The sequence below is a fragment of the Paramormyrops kingsleyae genome, chromosome 14 (assembly GCF_048594095.1).
Source record: "Paramormyrops kingsleyae isolate MSU_618 chromosome 14, PKINGS_0.4, whole genome shotgun sequence".
Classification (NCBI taxonomy): Eukaryota; Metazoa; Chordata; class Actinopteri; order Osteoglossiformes; family Mormyridae; genus Paramormyrops; species Paramormyrops kingsleyae.
Genome location: NC_132810.1, coordinates 22,002,195 through 22,027,913, shown reverse-complemented (window position 1 = coordinate 22,027,913; position 25,719 = coordinate 22,002,195). Strand labels below are relative to the sequence as shown.

Genomic DNA, 25,719 nt, shown 5'->3' with positions numbered 1-25,719 from the left:
AATTAGTGGAATACTTGCTTCAGTTCGCGTAGCCTGCAGAAAAGGGTTTAAACAGGTAGTTTGATGTTCCATGCATAAAATTTCAAACTTATGTGCATAGGATCTGTGTACTTTATAAGACATGTTTAATTCCAGAACATAAAATTTCATAATCAGTTCATAATCATGATATTTTTAATAATAGCAATAGATACTTTATTGTCCCTGTGGGTAAAATAGATTTTATGCCTCCCTCAGCTTGCTCTTTGTAGAGTAAGTTGTTTGTGAAGGGCAGCCACCTGGAGTAGCACCCAGGGAGCTGGGGGTTAAGGGTCTTGCTCAAGGAGCCGCAGATGTGCTGAGGCTGGGTTTGAACCAGCGACCTTCTGATTACAGGTTCAGCCCACTGAGCCACACGCTGCCTCCAATCCCCCATGAAGAGGGAATAGTTCTTAATTTTTTAAGAATATTCTGATTACTTATAACTGACATTTGACACAAGTACATTTTTCACCGCAGACTTCCGCATTGATTTAGTAACATCTCAAAGTTGGTCCAGGCTATAGGGGCTTTTAATTTGGACGCCCTGTATTGATTGTGAGCCTGACACTAATAAGTTGACAGAAGTACTTGCAGCAGTATATGATTTTTGTAAGGCTGGTCAGGCAGATGTTGTGAGTGGCTTTGCACGGCTGGATGGTGAAAGGTGAGACTGGCAGGGCTGGAGCCTGGCGCAGCGCTCATGCCAGGATGCCCTCCTCCTGACCCTGGAAAAGGCACAGGGAGCGAAAGGGGAATCTGTCAAAGGGCCGCTTTACCTGTGCGGCCGAACAGCAAATGAATCCAGTGTACCACAGATGGGGGGGGGGGGGTCGTCTCCCAGCGGGAACATCTACAGCCAAGACTGAAGCCGTTCAGAATGGTTTTTGGAAAATCACCAAGGTCTTTCTTGTTTATTTATTTATTTATCTTGCGTTTTAACCTCTCGGGGCGCTCTGTGAATGGAAAAAGGGGGAATTTCAAATTTTAGCTCACCTTTTGAACCCACTGAAGCGTAATTGCCGACATAAGTTAGCCGCAGTGGCGTTGCACGGCAAAGATCTAATTATAGACCCCAGTCACACACATGTTTATGTATAACCATAAATCCATATGGCCGAATTGTAAATCAAGTTCAGACAGGACCCAACGCAAAGTGGAAGGTCTTGTTAGTCGGTAGTGGTCTCTGCTGGTAGCTGGTGGGCTTGCTTTGTGCTTCTTTAGGAGTCCAACTGTAACCAAGGCAACTATGTAATCATTTCTTATGGAAAGTTGAACGAAACCTTAAGGCATGGACGAGGGTTACAGTATGGTCTATATCTGTTTTAAAGGTTTAAGAGTTCTCTGCGGGAAATTGGCAGCATAATGAAATACCGAAAAAAGGATGATTTATAGCTTTTTATATTTTATCAGCTATCTAGCCTTAGTATACTCACATGGATGAGTGTTTCCATCACAAGCTGTATGGTTGAATCAAGAAAATAATTTATCAGGTTACTTTCCTGTGCCCAAGCATTTATTAAAGTGGCTGCTTACTCCAGTGTTTTACATTTATTTTGTAAATGATATTCTGGGTGTATACCTTTTTGTTCACAGCTGTATTTTACATCTTCCTCACCATTAGATGTGCTGTGTGGCTGGTTAGAGTCAATATATTATATATTAGGATGAGGAGAATCTTATAAGTGATCCGGGCAGCAACGTTAAAGTTTGCTGGCACCGTTTGAGGCAGCCCTCTCTGCATTTCTCATCAGCGTTTAACGGTTAACCGTCAGATTGTTTCATTTAAACGCTGTCGCCAACAATACAGGTGAATCGTCTGACGTGCAGAATTAAAACGACGTCAAAGAAACATTTGTCAACTTCCTTTCTGGCTCAGGCCTGTGTACAAATTTTGCACCAGTTCACATCGGTCACTGTCTGGTGGTTTCACGCATATACTGGCTGGCATTATTGTTTGCGATCTTGGCTGACAGTGTGGTACATGGAACTGTTAGATTCTCCCATCCAGCCTAGGCTGTAACTGGTTAAGAAATGTATATACTGTATCTGCTAGTGAATTGGTAGCTACTCTTAGAATATATGACCTCGGTTGTGAAACTTCTGTGTCTGTAGTCGAGTCAGTGGCTACTCTTAGAATATATGGCCTAGTTGGTTGTGAAACGTCTAGGTCTGTAGCTGAGCCGGTAGCTACTTTTAGAATATAGCCTATCCTGTAATTACCATCTGCAAGTTTCAATGGCACCGTTACAGAGACCTGATTTCCTCCGTTTAGCTTTGTTTGTTGCTCATCTATCCGAAACCGAGCGTGCGTGAGGTTGCCATGATGGCTGAAACACGGACGGCTGGCATTTTCCCTGACACCTCCCAGTGAACCCGAATATCAGAAACCACAACCCCTGCGTCTGCGGAACAGTCAAAAGAGCCCCGAGAAACGGGGAACCAAGAGCCAGCCTCTGTCATCATTCCCAGGCTGATTGTATTGTTTAAAAACACGGTTGGGACTCTGAGCGGCTTTAAAACTTTTTTTTTCTTTATAATAACGTATAAAGAATAATATGAAAGTCAGACAGAAACTGAAAATGCGGATCCTAGTATTATAGCATGAAACATTTACTTTTACCAACAAAAAAATAACGTAGTAGTTAAACCCCCATGATCTGCACATATTGTATATTCTTATATTCATTTTAAATTAAACACAGAAAATTGTTTCGGAGCAGAAATGAAATGTTTAGCATGTAGCATTTGGATTTGATAAACCGCATGCTCCCTTGGCTGCCGCTGTCTGGCAGCTAGAACCGGAGCAGCATTTACTCCCTTGTTATGGCTAAACCCAGAAAAAAAAAGAAAAGGCGAATCATTCTCATTCAGCTGTGGCATATTTGGAAGCTTGGAAGCAAAGCAGAGAACAGACATTTAAATCTGTTCTGCTCTTCTGTAAATTACAGGCCTGCATTTTTAATTTCCTCTCCACATAATATGTTATTCATTGGTATCCAAACTAAACATTGGCCCTTTGGCTTGAAAAACAAACTCCCCTCTTTTCACAGTTTTTTTCCCTTTCTTTTTTAAAACCTGTCAGAAATATAATTAAACGTATATATTAATCCATTTTTTTAATATAAATATTCATCCATTTTTATATATGTATAATTTGATGTCTGGAAAACTGTCTGCCATTTGACTGATGATGGCGTTTTTCGTTTCGAGTATTTTTGTGGTGTGTTAAATGCCATACCATAAACAAGTACCCATTACATATTCATGAATAATCATTTATAAGAAGCATAAATTCAATGTAGCGGTTGTAGAAAGAACCTAATAGTTAAATAAATAGATTTATTTCTAAATATAGCTGCTGATGATGATAATATGATTTTAATATTGATTTTATTATGATGAACTATTATTATCATTTTTAATAAATATCAATTCCCTTTTATCAGTCTAGTTTATACTTACAAAATGATTTACGTAGTGTATGATTAGCTAAAATCATTACTAATTTATCTGGGTAATGAACTAACAATGGACTTTCAGTGTAATCAAACCATGCCAGAGTTTTGAGGAATTTCTCATCTGTCTGACTGCATGTTGCTCATGATGTAAGTAAATATTATTGTGTATATGTTTAATGAACATGCATAAAGTGTTATAGGGCAGTTCAGATGTTTTAAACCAGAGTATGATCCTGGTCCAAAAGCGCAATTCAGGAGTGGGGAAATCCCAGGATTTCAGGGCGGGAGTCTGTGTTAGTTTTACATCTCACAACCTCAAGGGTGGAACTATCCAGCAATAGCCTCTGTTGTCTTTGGACCAAATCATTATTATAATAATCTGTTTAGCTAATGACTTTGTCAAAAGCAGCTTTACAGTGGCAGGATATTTTGCTGAAGATCGGGAAGCTCGGCCCTTCTTATGTCCCACGCTACCTTCAGAACTGTATTATTAGCTGAGTGCTGTACAGTGACTCCCTCCGTAGCCATGGTAACCTGGCTGGCCATTCACAGCACCTTCTAAGGATGTGACCGGTACCCAGGGGAGGGACCCAGGTTTCCAGGTTTTTTTGTTCCCCCCCCCCCCCCCCCAACTATCCTTGTGTGGTAATGTCATGGGGTGGATTAAGTTCCCTAGCCCCCCTCGCCATGCACGCCACCAGTAGATTGATCAACAGCTGAACGCCTCCATTTTTCTCGTAGAATGTCTGGGGCCCCTGATTTTACTGGGGCCCTAAGCTGGTAGCCTCTCCATTAATCTGCCCCCCAGTACTGTCTGGGTGGTGGTGAAAAATGGGAAATAAACCAATCTGTCCTGAATCTTCCTAGTTATATTGTGAGGTGCCTCCTTGGAGGGTACAATCTATATAAATAGCCACTATTATATCGATCAGCTTTTTATTACTAGACACGGTTAAAAATGGCAATAGATCTTTAACAGCTGTTTAATTTGTGACAGATCTGTGATTGAATGAATAAAAAAAAATAAATGAAGTTAATGTTTACATAGTAATCGCTACTGTGATATCGTTTTATAAAGGACTTTATATTGCTCGTTAAAGAGGGATTTGCACTGTGAAGATTAAATCACAGAAGGGGAAAGTTATTTGTTCTTTGTCAGCATTCCGTTGGAAGAAGCACAAAAGCACATTTCTCTAGCGGAATTTATTTGCAAGAAATGAATGTATATTGTTACATTTTCTGCATAGCAAAGAATCTTTTTTTCTGTTTCATATTCTGTCCCCAGAGAATATGGAACCACACCAGTGATCAGTCACAGAGAGGTTGTGTGGGGTGAAAAAAACATAAGAATCGTTAAAAGCATTTCACATAAATCCCAGCGACTCCACTTGCAATTACAGGCGCTCAAATTCAATTCCAGAAACAGTTTGAATTATTCTATTTGACAAAAGATTTCCATCCAGAGTTATTTAGCTGCATATGGAATGAGGCAAATGCAGTACATTTGATTTGTAACAAGATACTTTCTCCCTTGAGGGTATTGTAATAATACATCAGCTAACAGTCGAGACTTCATTGTGCACTTTTTTGTTTTGTTTTTTTTTTAAAAACCTCCACTGAAGAATTTACAATGGGATAAACAGATCACTGGCAGACTTGAACTGTAAAAAGCACAAAGTCTGAGGAAAAAGAACAGTTAGGGGAGAAAAATCCCTTTGATTTTAAAGGTCAAACCCTGGGATGCCGGCAAGGGATATTCTGCGACAGCACATTAACACTGCAAGTGTTCAGTTTAGTCTCACTGAGAGAACAGTTCACAGACATACTTCTCCCACACAACATACTGCTGTATTCTTATAATATACCAGCATGTTTTGGATTTGACGCGAGGCCCTGTAACCTTACACTAACTTTGGCTTTGGAGAATATTGGTCACCCATGATACAAAATTAAGGTTTTTCTCCTGCCCTGATTTTTTTCGCTGGCATGGTAAATATGTTATTTCAACCTTCTGAAACACCAGTGTCATTGATTGATTGATTGATTTATTTATTTATTTAAACTCTGCACATATTATCCTGTTTCTGTCAGTGTTCTGCAGTATGTTCTACAAAAATGTCACACAACACTCTATCCCCAAACCACCCTGGTTCCTTTTCATCCTTTGCCAGCCTTTTTGAGGATCGAGTTTTCAGTGAAAATATTATCCTCTGGTCCTCGCGCTGTTAATATGAATGAGAAACTTTCACTCATATCTGTATCACGAGTCCCTTGTAATCTGGAAGTAGATTCCTCATGTTCTTTAACACTGCAAGCCAGATGAAGGTCCCACCTTCTAATGTTTTGAATAGTGAAATGTAACAATAATGCTGTGGTTTCCATTATATATGTAGAAACTAGAATAAATAAAGTACATTATATGTATGTATGCATGTGTATGTGTGTGTATACATTGATTGATATACACACACATACATACATATATGCATGCATACAAACATACATACACACAATCTCACACCACTAAATTGTACATATTGCTGTAGTGGAGTGCAGGACCAGTGCTAACATCGTACGACATCTGGGGCTTATCCCCGATTCTCAAAATGAGAGTGTGGTTCTTAAAACAAATCATTTGGGGCTCGTTCAGATTCATTCGGGGCTTCAGCCAGGAAGGTCCCAGCCTTGTGACGCCTCTGGTGGAGTGATTTAGACAGGGGTCCCTCAGAAACGTGTAATTAGTCGCCGTCGATACGCTCTGAAGTGCTCATATCCTGTTGTGACTTCCTGTTTACACTGTTTATTCATGCTAGTGTGGGTCTGATGGATAAAGGAAGCAAAGGATAGATCCGTCTTATCGATTAAAGCTTTCATTTCCTGCCGGCAAATGTACAATTTCCTTTCTGTACAGCCTAATGATGGATGATGTCACTCAAATGAACTTGGGATTATATTTTGTTTCCAGGCCAGTAAGTCGTTGCGTCCTTCAGCAAAAAAAAAAATAAATAAAAATGAAAAGAAATGGAGAATGTACCTCTTTCAGAGCAATATGTTTAAACACATGACTCAGAGGGTAATTGCTGAGAGCAGCAAACACAGCCAGAAATGTATAATACTGAAACTTTGAAGTTGCAGACATTTACTGGGCATTTACGGACATTTACTGGCCATTTACGGACATTTACGGACAATATCCCCCTCCCCTTACATGGGTATGATCTCTCGATTTCCGTCACCTTTAGATAATGTTTGACCTTTGCACGTATCTTCTTCATGACCATGAAATATTTTTACTTGCATATATTATTATTATTATTATTATTATAATTTTATTTATTTGCGCCAGCGTAATACCGAGAGCTGCGGTACTTGCACTTCATTGAAGCCATGTTGACAGCCATTGACTGTAAAGTATTTTCCCTCACTTAATGTTCAGTTGGTATTATTTTTCATATTCATTGAGCACCTTATATCAGATTCTTTTCAGTAATTGCATCACAATAATTTTTATTTGAATTTTTAATTTAACTTTGCATTCTGCTGTCATGGATACACTCTGAGGTGTTTTTTTTAATTATTATTTTTTTTATTTCATTCGGTGTTTTTGCTACTTGGTGTTTCTCCAGCTATGTTCATTCCTAGTGTGCCTTTGCTAAAAACCCGGCTCTACAATGGCATGATTGACTTTTTCTTCCGCCCCACCGCGTCCTTGAATGAACTTTAAAACCCACATTTTGGATCACAAATTCTTCTGTTCCTTATGAAAAAAAATGTTAACGGCCGTCCCTATACAAAAATCACATTGAGAAGTGACTGGCCAATTTACGAGGAGGTAGGTGGCCGCTGTTTCATATCTCACACGCAGTTTTTAAGACGAGTAATATCAAATAGCTAAATAGCACTTAGAGGTTACGACAACATCAGGTAAACAAAGTGTGGTGGTTGTGCTGTGATCTGAGAGCTTAGTGATTTCCAGGCCGCGTTAAACCGTGTTCTTTCATCTTTGACATCCTGGCTTCACAACTACTGAAAAATTTATTATTCTGCACTGCTGTTTATGGTGATTTAAATTACACTGCCAAAGCGGGAAGCTAGCTGAAGCGGGGAAGGTAGTAGCTAAAAATATTTAGCTGGTTGACATCCAACGTTCCTACAGTATAAACCGGAATGTGTTAGCAGAAATAAAATTAGCGTGGTATCTAAACACTGAAATGTACCGTTCGACTGTATGTGATCCAGTGTCAAGCCAACCTAAAGCCTTCGTTTCCGTTTCACCTGCTGCTTGCTTGGCACCGCCTGTAAATCATCGTGTGTTAAAACAGCGGCAAAACAAATGCATGTCTGTGGAAGGCATTTATATGGTGTTTAATGGAACTTTTTTGGAGGGCTGTATTGCGTTTGAGAATGACGTACGTATGTCTTACAATACATTATCTCCTTTTATTGCTGTTGTATTTTTCTTTATTATTATTATTATTATTATTATTATTATTATTAATAATAATAATAATAATAATAAATGTGTTTTTAAAACTAAACTTGAGGGTGAAGAAAATAAAAATTAGGCAGGAGATGGAAAAAAAAAAAAAGCAAGACCTGCAATCTGCCACCTTAGTCTTTCCTCCTGACATTTAACTAGACATGGGCAGTGGGTAGATGAATAGAGAGGAATCCAGCCATCTAATGATGCTTCTGTAGCCACTGGTCACATGACCCAGAACCTTGTGACCCAGCCAGCAGCCTATAGACTCGCTTTTGCAGCTACAGGGAATGCTTTGTTAACCCAGTTACTAGACACGAAGGGCGCTTATAAATAACGTAAAAGTGACACTGGTTTATATTTAGTGGCAAATGCTGGGCAGTTTGATTTAATATTCCGCTGAGATGCGTTCAGTGATTCGGTTAGGGTGATTGGTACTTTGTCATCAGTTGCGGTAAATGAAATCCTCTTTGCCGACCTGCATTTCTATTTGTGATCTCCAGCAGGTATAATATTACCCACTAAATATAGCCCTTTTGGAGCAGCCAGGAGTTTTATTTATAATATGCAAAATGTTTTTTTTTCCGCCCTTCTCCCTCAGTGACTTAAAAATATATACAAGTGTGCTGTAGATAAGAAATTCTCTAGATAAATAGCAGATTATTAGAGTATAGGAGCAAATTTATCAGTCTTTCTCCGTTCGTTTCACTTTTCATCACATGATGCATTCTCCACGATGCATCAGGGACTTTTACACACAAAACAACAAGGATTTCTGCTTGGTACCATCATGTTTTGGGTTTAATATAAGACCATGTAACCTTTGTTTTAGTGAATTTGGACAATATTGGCTTCCTGAGTTACTAAATTAATTTTCTTGTAATAGTGCTAAACTGAATGATTTATCTTTTTACACAATACTTGCCATTTTTGTTCTTTCTTAAAGTGTTCAATATATGTGCTGCCTTTGCCTTGTCTTTTTTGCAAACTTGTGGACAGTACCTATATCGCTGGATGCATTGATTTCCACATGTATAGTAATGCCCTCTTGTAAAAGTTGGAAAATGTATTTTTTTTCTGCTTATTCAAGGATTTGGGGGCTTAAACTCGCACTTCCAGTTTGGCTGGATTGTTGGATTACGGTCTAATGACATCTAGGTTTTATGGGCTATGGCATGAACCAGGCCAAAAGTTACATGTCATTAAGACAAAACGGAGCAAAGCAAAGGGAACCGGCAGGAGCCGCTCGTAATATTTAACGCTTGCAGGAAATGGTTCACAGAAGGAAGAGTGTTTTGGCCCCAACAGAAACTATCTCGGTTTAATCAGCCGATGCACAAACCCATAGCCCATAAATAATCCCCTCCTCTGTGGTGGACAGACGGGCGACGCCGCGCTGCTACATTCGACTCTCCCATCGAGAAAAATAAACCCTCAGAAGATCTAGTGCCAAGTGTGTAAAAGGCGCTTTTAATGGCTCCGACAGTTAGAGGATAGCAAACCTCTTGATCGCTGCCATTTCCCCCTTCAAGACCTCGAAAAGCCTCAGGGGTTCACCAGTGCGGAACCGGTGTATCCTGACTGCCATTTGAATGAATGTCATCATAGTTTTTTTTTTCTTTTTCTTAATGCTGTTTCAAACTGTCATTTTACTTTTTTTTTGGGGGGGGGGGGGACTCCCTCTTCTGCCAAATCCCTGATAATGGTGCTTCCTCTCTCATTCTCCTTTACTGCGGATGATTTTTTGCTGAATCGCTGATAAATTAATCACATGCCGTGACTAATGACTTCGCTTTCCCCCCCCACTTTAACCCTCAGTAGATAAAAGAACGCAGTTTATATGAGCAGAGATCGCCATCTCGCAGCACGTCTGACTAGCCCGTCCCCAATAGGAGAGCTTTGTGTGGACGTAGGACGCCAATCAATCCGCCAGATGCTAACGTGCTAGTGATTCACCTCCGTCGCCCTGAACGAACGACTGGAGCGCTGCCACCTTCTTTCGGCTCAGAGGGGGGGCTCTGTCTGCTGGTCGGCGGCTTGGCGCTCGGGCCCCTATTGCTCATTATCTCACAAAGCATCCTCTGTGCTTCTTAAGTATGCCAGCTGTGGGGGGGGGCGGCGGCTGCAGCCTGATCCCACCATGAGTGCTCTCTTCTTTGCCGGAGAGGGGACAGGGTGGAGGGTGACACCGGTGTCACGTCGATGCCGAGTGGCCTGACCCCCTGTGGTGTCACCAGAGCTGGTGCTGAAGTGCCGATCAAGATGACCCTCCACCGCAGTGACCACACTTCACTGCAATGACCACACTTCACAGCCATCACAAATGCATTAGTGGGTCTTTTGCCAATAGCAGCAACGAAGCCCAACCGAGCAAACATGGTCCCTAAATTCATTTGTGTTGTGATGCTACAGTGCTTTATGTGAAATTGTACATGTATGAGATTAAAACATGACAGTTTAAATGTATAAAAAAACTGACTGAGTGCTCGTAACTGGAAGCATTCCCTGATCTGAGAGGCAAAGGTGAGGTGACACCGGTGTCATTGACATTAGGTAACTATTCCTAAGGGTCCTGACCCCAAAACCAGTTGACAGCACTGTGTGGGTTCAGTTGGTCCTCTCCTGGAGTGAGAATCGCTGACATCATAAATCCCACAGGTTTTTAGCCCATAAGATGGGGCACTGAGAGGGTGGTATGGTGGTGCAGTGGTTAGCACTGTTGTCTCACACCCCTGAGACCTTGGTTTGAATCCCCACCAGGGATCTGTGTTCAGAGCTTGTGATCTCCTTCATGTTTTCTCCAGGTACTGCAGCACTTCAGTCTCATCCTATCCACCCACAGGCAATTTGGTGATGCCAATTCAGCTCCGCATGTTTTTGGGTGGGAAGCTGGAGTACTGCAGCACCTGGAGGAAACACAACTGACAAATGCAAGCTCCACACCAAGAACCCTGGTGGAGATTTGAAGGTCCCAGAGACAACAGTGCTAACCATTGTACCACCACACCACCTCCCTACCGCTGTCCTATCTTATAGGCTAAATACACGCAGAGATTTATTGGTATTACCAAATTGGATTGGACTCAGACTTTTAAGCCCGGTTTCTGCCCCTATTCTGAATTATATCTCACTTTGGATAAAAGCTGCTGCTAAACATCATACATTAGACAAAGGACACTGGGCAAGTCAAATACCATTTATTTCCCAGATGTCATCAATACATTCCAGGTTCAGGATATGAAAGCAAATAAACAACATGTTTTAAAAGGGGAAAAAAAAAACTTCAGGTCATAACTAAAATTTGAGTTATACGTTTGACACTTGCAGACGGCAGGAATGACAGATCTGAGGCGGAGGCCACACAGTAGGCTGGGAACTTCCACAGAGAGGATATGCAAAACAAGTCCCGGGTTTTAAAAAAAAAAGGTTTATCATACAGAATCAGCTCAAAGGTATGTCAAACCATCTAGCGAAACACTTTCACATGTTCCTCCTAAGACTACGGTAAGAGTATTGGTATGCGCCTAATTCAACATGTAGACTATCATGCCGTGTAAAATAGCTGGTTGAAGAAAAACGACCATCTCTACAAATCGACAGATACTCAGCGGGGAAATGTGCGGAATTGATTCCGAAGCGATGGATGATCAGGGTCCAAAAGTGGTAGGTTTTTTGTTGAAGCATTTCATTACAGCCACAATGCCAACGCTGAAGGGAGACTGTCTGGGAACGGCCAGCGCAGAACAAGGGCCTCGGCGGATCTGAAGTCCTATTTTAAAACTTGGAAGACAGAAGGGTCTCCTTCTCCAGGAGCAGGTCTGCAAAGCTCTGTTGGAGTTCCCTCTCTCTCTCCTGCTGTCTCTGCACGTCCTCCCGGAGAGCCTGACAAAGAAAATAAACACAGGGAACGTCATTCGTCCTCTTCTCTTCCTCCTTTTTTGCTGACAGAGCCCACACGCTCTCGGCGTAGAAGGAGCGGAGCGGTGGGCCAGGCAGCCATACTCATCTTGCGAAACGTCTCGAATGCTGACGGGTCAATTTTCGCCTGGTATTTATTATGTCTATGCTGAACTTGGCCTACGTCTGACAAATTCGGCCCATTTCCACAATCCGCCCACTCTCACTTTATCAGTATCTTAGGTGATCTCTACTTGCACCTTTCCCAGAAGCCCCTGGGAATACGTGCCCACAGCAGAAGTAGTAGAATTAGCGAGCGGCCAACAGATGTGTGGTAAACACCGAAAGGCGTAAGTCGGTGGTTGCTCACTTCCTGCCTGCGTGGGATGGCCAGGTCCTCCTGCTTCTTCAGCTCCTGGAAGGTGCGGAGCTCCACCACGGCCTGCTCCACCTGGTCTCCCAGGTCACTCAGCTGCTTCACCAGCCCCATGGCCCTGGACTGGTAGCCTCCCAACAGGATCTTCAGCTTCTTCTCCATCTTTGCTGCTCTCTTGGCTTCTGCTGTCATATGGCCTCGGTTTATCTATAGGCAAGGAAAACGTGTAACGCTCCAGGTTAGTAGGTTGGTAAATAAAATCCATCCATCATACCTACTTGTCCTACCCAGGATCATGAGGGGTGAGGGGTGGGGGGAGGGCACAGAACCCCTTGCAGAAGCTATGGGCACAATCCTTACTGCGGCAAGACAACAGCTCCCAAAGTTGTATGAATTCCCCGTCCAGGAAATACAGTGATTAATAACAGCGCCGACATGCACTTGCACTTAAAACTCCAAAGAAAGTAGCAGAACAGAGCTTACAGTATGACATACAAACAAGAGAAAAGGACACCAGTTAAATACAACCAGGTTCTTTCATTGTTATCTGTATATTCATTTTTGGGGTTGGTCTAGAAGTCAGACAAAATTAATTAAATCAATTCCATAACTGGTCGTCATATAAAATCAGAGCAGATACCAAATGCCTTTGCATTATTCTGTTAATAGCGGTGGAGAAACTAGTACAGTTTATCTAAATAGTTTCAAAGTTGGATGTACAAACTATTCTGAAAAATTTCAAAAGCTGCCACTGTAATATTCTGCAAAGAGTAGCAATTCAGAAGCAAGGAGGAGATCAGGAGCACAGATAGAGGGGAAAACAGCCACAATAATTACCCCTATGCATGACTGACTTTCAAATACTATAACTTTACAACTACCTGTGACTTATGAAAGAACAGCCAGTTAAAACAAAAATATGAACTGGAAAAAAAAGAAGTATGCAGTTCCAACATTAATACATGAAAGCCCAAACATAATGCACCTTTTTTCCCCCCCAGTGTTGGGGGGGGGGGGGGGGGGGGGAGCAAGCAAGCATTTCCCATAATGGGCCTGTTTTCTTACTGGAATTGTTGCCCCCTACGAGTATTCCGGTAAGGAATGGTCAGTTTCACCAACAACATGCTAACGGGCTGCCTCAAAGCTTCGGTGTCCTTGAAAACAGAAAATCAAGCGTATGATAGAGAGCTTGGGGCTGGGAAATGGTGTCCTGGCCATAAAACAAACCATTTGTTTTCCTGTAATCCCAGCAAAATAAGGTACTCTTAGACCGCCCACCGCCCAGAAGGCCTCGCCTGAGCTGTTAATGCTATTGGCCATAACCTCTGTACCTCTCTTGTGGTTGTGCTGGTCTATCAGAGGTTAGTACAGGAAGGCCCCCCAGCACAGACACCCCTAACACCCACAACTCCTTAAATGCAGGGGGCTGTGGTCCACATAAATGTGGCATTCTGCTGCCACGACAAAAAGTGCTGCTAACCACCCCCCCGAATAAAGTGGTGGCAGCCCCTCCGGGCCCTCAGCGCATGCCGCTGCCCAAATCCACCCACCCGTGTGCCCCCCTGCCGGCTCCGCCACGTTTCCGAAGGGGGGGCGACTGCGTAAATACAGTCCTAGAGGCCTTCCGGCATCTCCAGCCAAGGAACGTCACACAAATGCATCCTTTGTGACTCATCCCCTCGATTAACTGAAGGTTCTGGTTCCCCCGGAACGAAACGATACAGCAGCACTTTCAGGATTCGCGTTTTACACCGTGTAGAACGACATAAGCTGCAGAGAATAAGTATTACAAAACTACATTGTTTATAGTTAACATTTTCATCTGGTAATCCAAACATCTCATCAACACCCTGTACCGAATATTATTAGCAATATTCTCATCCATATTCCATGATTACTTGAATATAAAAACTTGCATATGATTAACAATGGTTGTATTACAGCACTATGTAAATTTCATTACATAAAGGATACTGTATTGTTATAGTACTGTAATCAATAACACATCAAAAAAATAGCAGGAATTTTATATTTGTATTAATACTGATGCATCTTCAACTAGCCTTTGCTCAAATTTAAGATGTTCTGCATCTTACTGAAAATAAGTATCCTAATAATCACAAATTAATCAATGCTGCCCCCTACAGGACAAACTTAGAATGACAACCAGCATTTAAAAATGCAGAGTATCCCTTTCCATTCATTCCATTCCAACTCTTACCTCCAGCTTCTTCTCCAGAGACTCGATCCTATCCTTCTTGCTGGCCAGGTTGGCTCTCGTGTAGCGGCCCTGCCCGGCTAGGTAGAGGACCTGGCTGTAGCACTCCTCCCACACCTGGTTGTAGGCCTCGATGGATAGGTCACCGTGGCCCATACCATGCTTGACGACCTCCATCTCCTGAGCCAGAAGCTCCACCGCCTGGCAGGCAAAGATAGCAGACCAGGTTGTCAATCAATCAGGTTGTCGCTCAGTTGACATATAAGCAATACCTGATGCTCGGGGGGGGGGGGGGGGGGAAGAGACACATAATATTTGGCTATAAATTAGTGATAGTACCATTGACATCCACAAAGGTAAGCATCATCTTGGTATTTGATGAATAAAGTTAAAATAACTTGATTACTAACATCATTTAATTACTAGCTACTTGTAACATAATTTATTAAAAGTGCTTATTATGTCCTTTTGCAAGATATCTTTACTAGGCATGAATGGAGTCATTCTGAAACTGTTTGAAAGCATCCTTTCATAAGCTGAAGGTCACGTCGCATAACATTCGCCTCACGCCGGGCTGACCTTTCGGAGGTCCTCCTCAGAGACCTTCTCGTAAGCGTATTTCTCCAGGTACGCCATGTGCTCGGCGTTGCTGGAGCCCGAGCCGGCAGCCTTGCCCTTCTTGAGCAGGGCGTCTGCGTAGGGGTGGTGCAGGCTGTCGTAGTGGAGCATGGTGATCATCTCGCGTTTGATGAGCTCCTCAGCCTGCTGAAGCTCCGTTAGTGGAGGCTCGATGTTCAGAGGCCTCAGAATCGTCTCGTTGACCTTGTTTTCATATGAGTATGCAAGAATTAGGTACAATCAGAAGCATTATAAAACAAAACACCGGCATGTGCACGCAGTATAATTAACGTCAATTAACGTAATAGCCAAACTCACGTCGGAAGGCCTTGGGAAATCCCTCTGTACGGGAATGTGCCTCTGTTTCAGCTCCTTCTCACGCTCAGCGTCTCTCACAGCCTATTAAAGCACAGGATACTGTAAGCTCCTCGCTCATTAGGATTCACTCAAGGAAACAAGGTACACAAAGATATTTAACATAGAAATTTTATCTCAAGGAAGCTACTTAATAAAACCCTAATTGCATGCATCAGCAAAGAGCTAGTTTAATAGTTAAAAGAACACAAAAACACACAATGGAAAAAAAAAAATCCCTGTAACGAAGAAAAGATAATTGCATTTTTGGAGTTTGCACGTTAAGTTATAGCAGTTAATTAAATCCCCCCCAATGAAACTCCACTATGCTCATATGGCAGGTTACATTTAAAAACCCAACGAACAAACCCGACCTGTTTGCGGAGCTCGATTTCGGCGGCGTCCTCCACAAAGCTCTCATCCACATCCTGCTCTTCCAATCCCTTCTCTGCGTTCTCCGGCAGCACGATCTCAAAGTCGTTCTTGGGCAGGGGTAATGCCATCAGGCCCAGCTTCAGCTGTTCCCGGGACTCTTTTTGCTGTGGGACATTTTAGTATGAGTAACATTTACCAAGGACTTTCAAGTTCAGCGAATAGAGTTTGACCTCAAGAGTCTTGGAGTCAACAACCTCAATCTCAATAGGTTGATACTAGGCGCTGGCCCATCACACTCACCAGATGTTTGGAGTACGCTGGATCAGAGTAGTCTATTGTCCCATCCTCTGCATTGATATTTAGTTTGTCTCGTAACGGAGTCCTCAGAGGTGTAACTCCTATGGTAGATTTGGGCGTGAGCCCCCCCTGTGGGGTCATGCCTTCTGATGGATGACTTGGGGTTCTTTTTCAAAACACAACAAAACAAATGGATTTATTCAGACAATGCAATAATGACACCTATTATAACCAATCCCATTTAGTGATTACTTTGGTTGAAGACCATTCGCAAATGCGACATTAAACTAAATAAATTATTTTCCAACCAATACGTGCATTTTGACCAAATTTCATACATTTGAGAATGTACCCCGGAGAGAGAAATATTTTTAAGTAGAACATACAAAATGCTGGTAAAAATATCCACTTCATGAAGGATAAAATAAATGAAGTACGGACAGCTGCAGTAAAGTTAGAAGCAGTCAGGGTCACGCCTGGGCTACCGTGATATTCACTTAGCGACTGTTTTACTTAATGACTTGGCAACTGCAATGGAAATCAGTCGCTAAACGAGGATTAGCTGTGCTTGAGTACCAGATAAAGCCCAGAAATATATTCTGCTCTATGAAGGCAAAACACAGTAACTATGCTGACACAGAGGGAAAAAAAGATGCTTTGCCTTAGTTTTAGTGTGGATTTCACAGTAAATGATTTTCCAACCATTTTCTTCCAAACCGGGCATTGTTGAATTAAGACTGCGTTTCGAGAACAGAACCTAAGAGACCCGAATTCAGTCATAACTGATTTTGATGAAACATGCAGTTGCTGTGTTTTGCCTTCGCGGGGCAGTATTTCACATGCTGTTAACACACTCGCACTATATTCATAGCAAACACGTACCGGAAAGGCGTAGCGAGGACCGTGTTTGGCGTCTGTACCACCTGCCTCTGGGGGGTGACCCCAGAGAAGTCGCTCTCATGGAGGGGGGTGTTTAAGCCACCTTTGAGGGGCGTGTCCACGTTTGTTAGGGCCATCAGATTCTGGGCTTCCTGTTGGAAACGTCACATTGCGGTATTTATGTATAGCCCTATAGGAAACTGCCATGTTTGAAGTCATCGTTGCATAGCAAGATTATACTTAATATTATCAGTGATTGTGGAAAAGGAATGTCTGAGCAGGGAAGGAGGCTGAACTGACTTGGAGAATCTTGTCCTGCGCTGCCGGGGTCTTGGGTGTGCGGAGGGCCATGGTATTGTTGGTGACATTGTACTCTGACAGCAGTGCACTGGATGCCGAGTTGGTGATTCCAGACTCTTCCGCGGTCTGCCGGGCGACCTCGCTGGCCTGGCCCAGCTTCACCACCTCCTCCAGCTCCGAGTCGGAGATCTGAGTTCAAGCACATGCCCGTACGGAATAGTCAGCCAACTTTTCACCAACACATCTACACCAGCTGTCGCTGACGTGGAATAAAAGATCTTCAAACTCAAGGTCTACCAAGGCATAGAGGCATGGTTAGTAGGATGCCCAGTACTTAACCTGAAGGTTTAAAGTTCAAACCCAGAACAAAAATTCACACAAGTTTAGGTCGGTGAGTTTCCCCCTTTGGGTTAGGACTCTGTGGCCTTGAACAGAAGGCTGCCAGTTTAAATCCCAAGGCTGGCAGAGTGATTTCACCATTGGGCCCTTGAGCGAGGCCCTTAACCCTAATTTCTCTGGGGAAATTCTCTGATCCTGCTCTCTGATCCTCACTTGTATGCTGTGTTGGACAAAAGCCTCTGCTATATAAGTGTAATGTAAAGAGTGTAAGCAATGTCACACTGTATTTCACACAGCCAGCACTCAGGATTATGGGGTTTCACCTTCATCAAGGTGCCCGTTCTTGTACCGGCAGGACATTCTGCACATTGTCCTTTGGATTATTTTATTCATTCATTCATATATATATATATACAGATATAGACATAAAAAGACACGTTTGTATGAGTAAATGTATATAATGGCATGCAGACTACATTCAGACGCATTAAAAAATAACCGCACAAAGACCTCTTGCATATTCAGCTCACCTGCGGAGCGGGAAGGACCAGCTTGCTCCTCTTCTTTGTGAACTCCGACACCCCGCTAGTCTGCAGGATGGCTGACGGGAGGTCGGATTCCTTCTTTTTCTTCATCTTCTGCTTGTCCTTTTTACGGTCCCTTTCTTCCCTCTCACTAAGGCGGGGAAGTGAGGATGACATCATCAAGGGCCAAGGTCACCGCATGATGTTTATATATCAGCTTACTAAAACGGTTCGTCTTGGTAAACATTCATCTCGGTAATCACCACGTACTTGCCACACACAAAATCCTTCTCAGAACTGAAATATTCTGTAATTTTCCATTAGATATCTTCCACATGCAAATCTCCTGCCAGTCTCATAACTGCCACTGTTTAAAAATAACATTAAGTACCATACGCCACATTTACTTAGCAAACACTTTTATCTAAAGCAATTTACATTTTCAGAAAGCATGGTCAATCAGTGACTAGAGAAACTGGGACTAAGGATCTTTGTCAAGGACCTAAAAATAACATCATTCTCCTGACTGTGGGATTTGAACCAGCGACCTGCCACTCACAGACACGGCATGCTTACTCTCTGAGCCACACATAGACACTGCACTCCTTTCTTGATTCTTTGATGTCTAGTTTCCCCATCGCATGCTCACTCACCTCCTGAGCTCCCCGTCCAAGTGCTGCTGCCGGAGCCTCTTGAAGTTGGGCTCCAGAGCGTCATAATTCTCCATGGAGGTGTCGTAGAAGCCGAGCGCTGGCTTCTTCTCGAAGGGGATCTCTGCGTTGTAGTCCACGCCCCTCTTCTTCTTCCTCTTCTTCTGGATGTCGATCCCGGCGGCCCGCAGCTCACGCCGCTTCTGGAGGGCAGCCAGGCGCCTGTGGAGGAGAACGTGGCAGATCCCTCAAGATCCCCCAGAAACCTAACAGTGCGCAGACCTGAATGAGCATCACCGATGGTCCCAGCACGGCTCACAAACGACGAACTTAATAGTTATTGAGCAGGTCGGCCGGGAACGGCATAAAACGAGGTAAAGACATTAATTATCCAGAACCCTGAGCTGTGACCCTCAAGCTATGGAGAGCAAGATGGGGTAGGCAAAGAGAAGAATTCCGACATACCAGTACTTGTGCAAATATAGGATTTATGGTATGAGGGGTTGTGCCGACTTAAGTCAATTTCACTTTCTCGGATTTTTGGTGGGGGGCAGTGAAGCTTGTCTATGGTACCACATGGGTTTTAACTGGTATTGAATATAAGCAACTGATTATGAAAATAACATCCAATATTTTATTATGCAAAATGCTTCCCCAGTACCAACACAAACATCACATGTTAATATCTCTGTGGTACACATCTTTGAATTTTCATTACAAGACTCCCTCATTAACACCCACAGACAGACCTGGCCTCTTCCAGCTGCTTCTCTCTGGCTTTCCGCTTGGCCTTTTTGCCCTGGGTGTTGGCCAAGCGAGCTCTGGCCTCTGACAGCATCTCCAGCTCATCTGAACAGCCAAAACAGATTGATTCAGACAGAGGACGGGTGCTCAAGATCGCAAGGCGAGCAACGCGATCTGTACCATTCAAGCATAACAGACCATCTTGCACATCACATTCAACGCTAACAAAATGAGAACACGCGGGAACATTCATTAACATGTTTTGGATAATGTGCCATATATCTAAGGAAAAAGAAAAAGGACTAATATTAAATCAACCGCATGAAACAGTACAGGTCCAAACATGTCAATATGTCTGTTTAAAATTATTAATAATCAACTGGTTTGAAAATAATCAGAGGTGGAAAGTTCAGGTCTAGAAGGTACAAATACAAAACAAGGTTTTGTTTCAACCAAACAGCTGTGCATAAAGTGTCATAGCGACAGGCTACTCAACTGATTGGTTGTAACAAAACCTTGGTCCAGATTTGTACTTTCTAGACCTGAACTTTCCACCTCTTTAATAATACATTAATCATATGTGAATTTCCAGATTCAAGTCAGTGTAACACTGCAGCGGATTTGCCTTCATCCATATCCACAGGATCGGGCCTGGCCGGCTTGGTCTCTGGGTTGGGATCGATCTCGCCGGGTTTGAGCTTGCGAGGGTCATCTGTCCCGTCTTCCTCATTGTCCCTCTGGGCGGCTTTGTCTCTGAAACAGACCACGAATCTCATCGGCACACGTCGAAATAACCACTTAACCTTCTCAATATATCCATTAATCATCCAAAAGGAGATAAATGTTTAGAGAGCCTGCAGACTGAAAAGAAACCATGGCTGGATTGTGCTTCAAGTAGAATCTTGGACAGTAAACTACACCTTATGAAAAGATCAGAAGACATGGGTAAAGAACTTAAAATTCTTAAAAGAACTTTTAAAACCATTTCAAGATGATGTGTTCCCTTCATCTGGCCTTGACTAGAAGATTCAACCATTTTAAAAGGGCCCAGGACTGTAAAATCCTGCAGTTCTTAAACATCAACAAGGATGCCTGATGAGCAATGGGTGGGAATATGACATTCAGCACGAGCACCTACTGTGTCTTTAAATAGCAAATTAAGCTACACTCACAAAAGAAACTCATAGTGTTCCAAGCACTGGGCAGCGGTCCTCCCAATTATAGGGGCGATGGTCCTCCACTGAGTGGGCATCAACTTCGCCAAGTGAAGCAGCTTCTCCTCTTCTTCGCGGGACCATTCTGTCTTCTTGATGCTGGGGTCAAGCCACTCGTACCTGGAACACAACACAACAATTTAACATCACGGTCAACCCTTACAACTCAAACAACAGATATATATTAGTATATAGATCAGTATATGTACATGTATTACATCGATTACACAAACAGGTACTTTATTCAGATATACGAAAGATTGGAACTGCAATTTTATCCTGAATTAGATCTAGAATAAATACTAAAAATGCTATTTGACTTCATTTACATAGTAAACACTTGAGATACAAAGTAGCTGAGATACTGGGGGCTACGGGAAATAAAGACCAATAAAAGATTTAAATTGCTAGTTTCAGCTACTTAATGACTATTTTGGAAATCAAATTTTTCTGTCCTAGTGTGTGAGGAGGACTGCAAGCTAATGAACCTCTGTTGTGGTCTCATCAGCCACTAAGCGCTGGCAAAATAAGTCTGATAGTTTTTTCTTGATTTTTTTTTCTACTTTGATTCTATAATGGTTTTACTTTCCCAAAGAGACTACTCAGCCAGTATTAGACAGATACACTCTTTATTTGATAGAGTAAAATGGCTGATATCAGGTATGGTCCAAGAAATATTTCATGCATTTAAGTACGATTATTTAAGTGGGTAATATTTGGGTTTTATTAAAACAAACAGCGGATACCCTCCTCCCTTCCCCGGAACTCAACCTGACAGACTGCCCTTGATAATTTCCTTCACCAACACGCTACCTGTATACCCAGATATGTGCAATCACTGATTGATACAGAACCTCATGTGAATTACAACTGCAGGACACACTCCAAAAAGCCCGTATGCGCTATTAAAACACACTTACCATCTGGCTTTACACTGTTTGGCTGACTTTCTGTGCAGAAGCGACGCAATTCGCGACCACTGGTTTTTGCCATATTTCATAACAGCCGCCTTAAGGATTTCATCCTAGAAAACATTTGTGCATGGAGACAAATACTGATGAAACGTAATATGTTTAATAGCATAAACAATAGACCATAGAAGAGCCTGAGAAACAACATTAGTGTCATGACCATTCTGAAGAATCGCGTCTACCGGAACGACGTAAAATTAATGAAGTGCGGGGACAAGTAATAGCTGTTAAGGTAATGAGCATATTAACCATAACTGCAAAAATTATACGATTATCAGGTTTCCAACTGAGAACCCAAATGAATCACGCTTCAACAGAAGTAATTAACAGCTTGCTGAAAAGCAAAAGAACAAATGAGTGATAATGCAGCTAAAGGAAAACGTTGCTGTAGTGAGATTGACAGATAGCTCATGAACGCAACTTAGCAAACGGCACATTAAATAAAGTAACTGAACACATTAAACGCAGCAATCAGATGTTTTTAAAGACACACGATAAGTTAGATACACAAGCAGAGTGGCAATAGCTTCTCATCGTTTAGCTAGTTAGCCAGTTAGCATACTCGGCCAATGTGATTAAAGCAGGTGTTGTACAAAAGCGATCGAAAGGATGCACATACCTCGGTGTTCCTCCAGACACCCCCCTTGATCATAATCCGCGGCATTTTGAAAGGGTTATTTCACACTTCACAATGCTATAGCAAAAAGATAAACTGCATTAGCATAAGAAAAATGAACACTCCGACGCTTCAGTACAACGTTGCCAGGAGGATTTTGGGCCTACATGTGAACCGGAAGAACACCAGCTGAAACGGAACTTAAACCTGCCTTCTGCCATAGTTGTAGTCTATTTACTTCTTCCTGTAGTTTATGGATCAAATTCACTGAACTAAATAGTCCATGCAGGAATGAAAACAATCAAAGGCTACCCCTGAGAAGAGGACACCTTTTTCAAATTCGTAAGTTTAGAAATGAGCACGATGTTGTAACTAAATTAAGCACAGTGAGTTAATTTACTTATTTGAAAATAAATACAGTGCTTAACTATTCTGCTCATTGAGTACTTTGTGTATTTTATGGAAATTGTTTTCATTTATCAGAAAACACACATGCGTCTAATTTTATGTTGATAACTGAATAATGTTCAAATTCCTTAACAATTATTAAAAGTCACCAAAATAATTTATAGGCGTTGCTACCATTTACCATGACCTTATATAAAGTTTTTAAAAAGCCATTAGTGTACTACAGAATATGCCACTAGATGGTGATAAAACAATCCAGTGCGGTCCATTCTACTTCGTTAAATGATTTACCCAACTAGATTATGCTGTGACTCATCAATCGACTGTTTTTAAATACAGTTTGTCATTCATACTTTTTTATTGAATTATTCAGTTGAGGTGCGAAAGTCCTGCATGGACTATTTATAACTCGCGGCAGAAAATTGATCGGAGAAAGTTAAATAACAGCAGGACAGCCCCGTCAATGGGAGATTTCACGTAAACTGTAAGAAAGCTCTTAAGTGGGAGAGCTTTCTTACAAAGTAAGTAAGTCTGTACAATGGAATATTTCTAATTTAGGATCTTTCTCTTTCTTCTCCAGAATCAGGTATCATTCTTTTGACAAGGAGGATCATTGAAAGACACGTGTCGTTGAACAGCATGTGTTGAAGGCATGTGTATATCCCCCCCAGTAATTATGTAATATGGTTTAACCTGCTTTTATTTTATTAACAAAGCCCGTTCTGTGTATAGCCATAGGATGTTCTTCAACTGGCGTTCCGTGCATCTGCTACAGCGATCGCTGACAAATATATGACACTGAGTCAGGACTGTACGTTCCGTTTCTGGAAGCTCGTACAGAAAATAAGAGTGCGGGTCTCATATGTCCTGGTTTCAAAGCAGATACAGAAACAGAATATGTATTCTAAAAAGAAAAAAAAAAGGGGTAGTAGTTAAGGTATCCTTTTCCCCTTCTTTTAGCCCATGTCTGATCCCGGGAGGACCGCCAACTTCAGACAGAGCGCACATCTGGCCGCAGCTGCCTACCCGCATGTTAGTCTGTCCCAGCCAAAGAACACCTAAGGTCTCCGGAGGTAAACTAGAACCAACAAAATCTCACACTTAACAAACCCCCGGCGCTCACAGCACCCGTTCTGTCAATGACAAGCGATGGCACGCAGCCACATGTGCATACGCTTGAACAGGCATGACGCACAAATGCAGTGAAACTGTACTGACACTGCGCTAGAGAGGCGTGCTGATAGCATATTTATATGCATGGCGCTGAGTCGCATATCGAAACGTGCATTCAGATTTATGCATGCAGCTCAGCTTCAGCAATGGAAGATGTGCTCATTAACAATGTTCATGTTGATATCCAGCTGGCTCCTCGTGCGCTGTGGCCTATGTTGGCCGTTAATGAACAAGTTAGAGTGGAAATTAACCACGAAGTGAAAGGCCCTTTGTTTTCAGTGTAGGGGAGACCGGGGACAATTGTTTATTTTTTTTTTTCATTGTTATAAAAATGACACAACGCCAAGGAACCTGAGAAAATTGTGCCTTTGGGCTTTAAATGTGACAGGGAGTTATTGCGCATTATCGAGAAATTCACATCTGTGATCTGACATTTTAAAAAATGTGTTACTGTATAACTCCTTTCTGCATCTAACCCGTTCAACAATTGTTGCCGGTGTTCTGTCGAGTTGAGCTACTTTGTCGAGTTAGGCTACCGTAGTGCTCATCGATAGTCCTAACCATAACCCTTACCCTAACCCCTAAAATAGCAAAAATATGGTAATGAGCCCTGAAAATTTTCAGGCTGACATTTTTATGTTAACATTTTAAGGAATATTCAGTTTAATCTTTTTTTTTTAGCATTTTTTTTTGCGTTTTTTGTACAAAGGAATAAAATTACATTTATTATTATTGTTATATAAAACAGAAATTTCATATTACTTTTAACACTTTCTGTGTTATAAATCATTGTTCAGCTGTACCTTGTACTTCATATTATAACTAATTTTGGAAGTTCTTGAACAATACACTGCCATTGACTATAAAATTCAGTGTTATTCACCATTATCCTGCACCGTTCGCAGGCAGAATAAAAATGGATATGCAAAACATTGTTCGGGCTTTGCTATAATTCAGATTCTTTTAGCTCAAGCCGCTAGTTCAGAAAACAAAGTGGAAGAAATTGCCCAGACAAATGTATATTAATAAGCTTGACCTTGGAAGTCCTTTAAAACCCTCTTAGTTCTCACTGTATGCAGTGGATCTTTTGCTGCTGCAGAGCAGCTGCTGAGGAATTTGAAAAATTCACATTTAAGAGCTTAATCCTTTTCTCATAATTGAAAGCGGTAAGAAAACATGAGTGAAACATGGTGCTGTCAAAGTTCAAATACCGCATTTCTGTTAAAAGCCTTAAAGATTTATAACCACAGTTGTTTCCTATTTTTCCACATCCCATGACAAATACTATAATGCAGCCTAATTCTTGCCCAAGAAATATTGTTGAAGTATTATTTGTAAATAAGTGCATCTTGATCTCAGCTGATGTGTAACTTTCTAATTGTTATCTGTGTGAAACATTTTATTTTATTATAGCAAGTTAGAAATTATTCCAGATTATAAATATGGCTGTATAATCATACAGTATTATGCAAGTACATTATTGAAGATTAGTTTGCATAGCTTATAATTTTATGCATTTATATATGTATTTATCTGCAGTAGCAGGTAACTCAGTGAAACAGTATTTCCTCTCAGGGATATATTTTCTTTCTTTGTTACCAGTCCTGCCCCTTAAGCAGTACACCGTGGGTGCCTTAGGGTGTGTCAGCACTTAACATTTTAAACACCAGGCCTGATGAAGTAAAGAGCACGACGGCCCTCGCTTTCCCTTACTGTCAATGCCTTTATATTGTTTGATCAGTAGCGCCCGTCGCGTAATTACATCAGAGATGCCACATGAGAAGACAAGGCCTTTCGCGAGTTCTGA

The 25,719-nt window shown here is 41.9% G+C and overlaps 1 protein-coding gene and 1 long non-coding RNA gene across 2 annotated transcripts; one reads left to right on the top strand and one right to left on the bottom strand.

Annotated features, from left to right (window-relative positions):
* Window positions 1–11,141: 11,141 nt before the first annotated feature.
* cdc5l (CDC5 cell division cycle 5-like (S. pombe)) lies at window positions 11,142–22,516 on the bottom strand. The gene is made up of 16 exons (XM_023839348.2): window positions 22,335–22,516; window positions 21,665–21,768; window positions 20,703–20,864; window positions 20,156–20,283; window positions 19,536–19,635; window positions 18,790–19,008; window positions 18,143–18,287; window positions 17,274–17,462; window positions 16,977–17,125; window positions 16,098–16,260; window positions 15,797–15,961; window positions 15,387–15,467; window positions 15,030–15,272; window positions 14,454–14,651; window positions 12,227–12,439; window positions 11,142–11,841 (listed from the first exon to the last, which is right to left on the bottom strand). The coding sequence occupies exons 1-16, from the start codon at window positions 22,377–22,379 to the stop codon at window positions 11,734–11,736; spliced, it is 2,412 nt and encodes an 803-aa protein (XP_023695116.1). The 5' UTR covers window positions 22,380–22,516; the 3' UTR covers window positions 11,142–11,733.
* LOC140578325 (uncharacterized) lies at window positions 22,490–24,499 on the top strand. Its single transcript, XR_011982425.1, has 3 exons — window positions 22,490–22,673; window positions 23,320–23,389; window positions 23,700–24,499. It is a non-coding gene; the product is annotated as an uncharacterized lncRNA (long non-coding RNA).
* The last annotated feature ends 1,220 nt before the right edge of the window (window positions 24,500–25,719 follow it).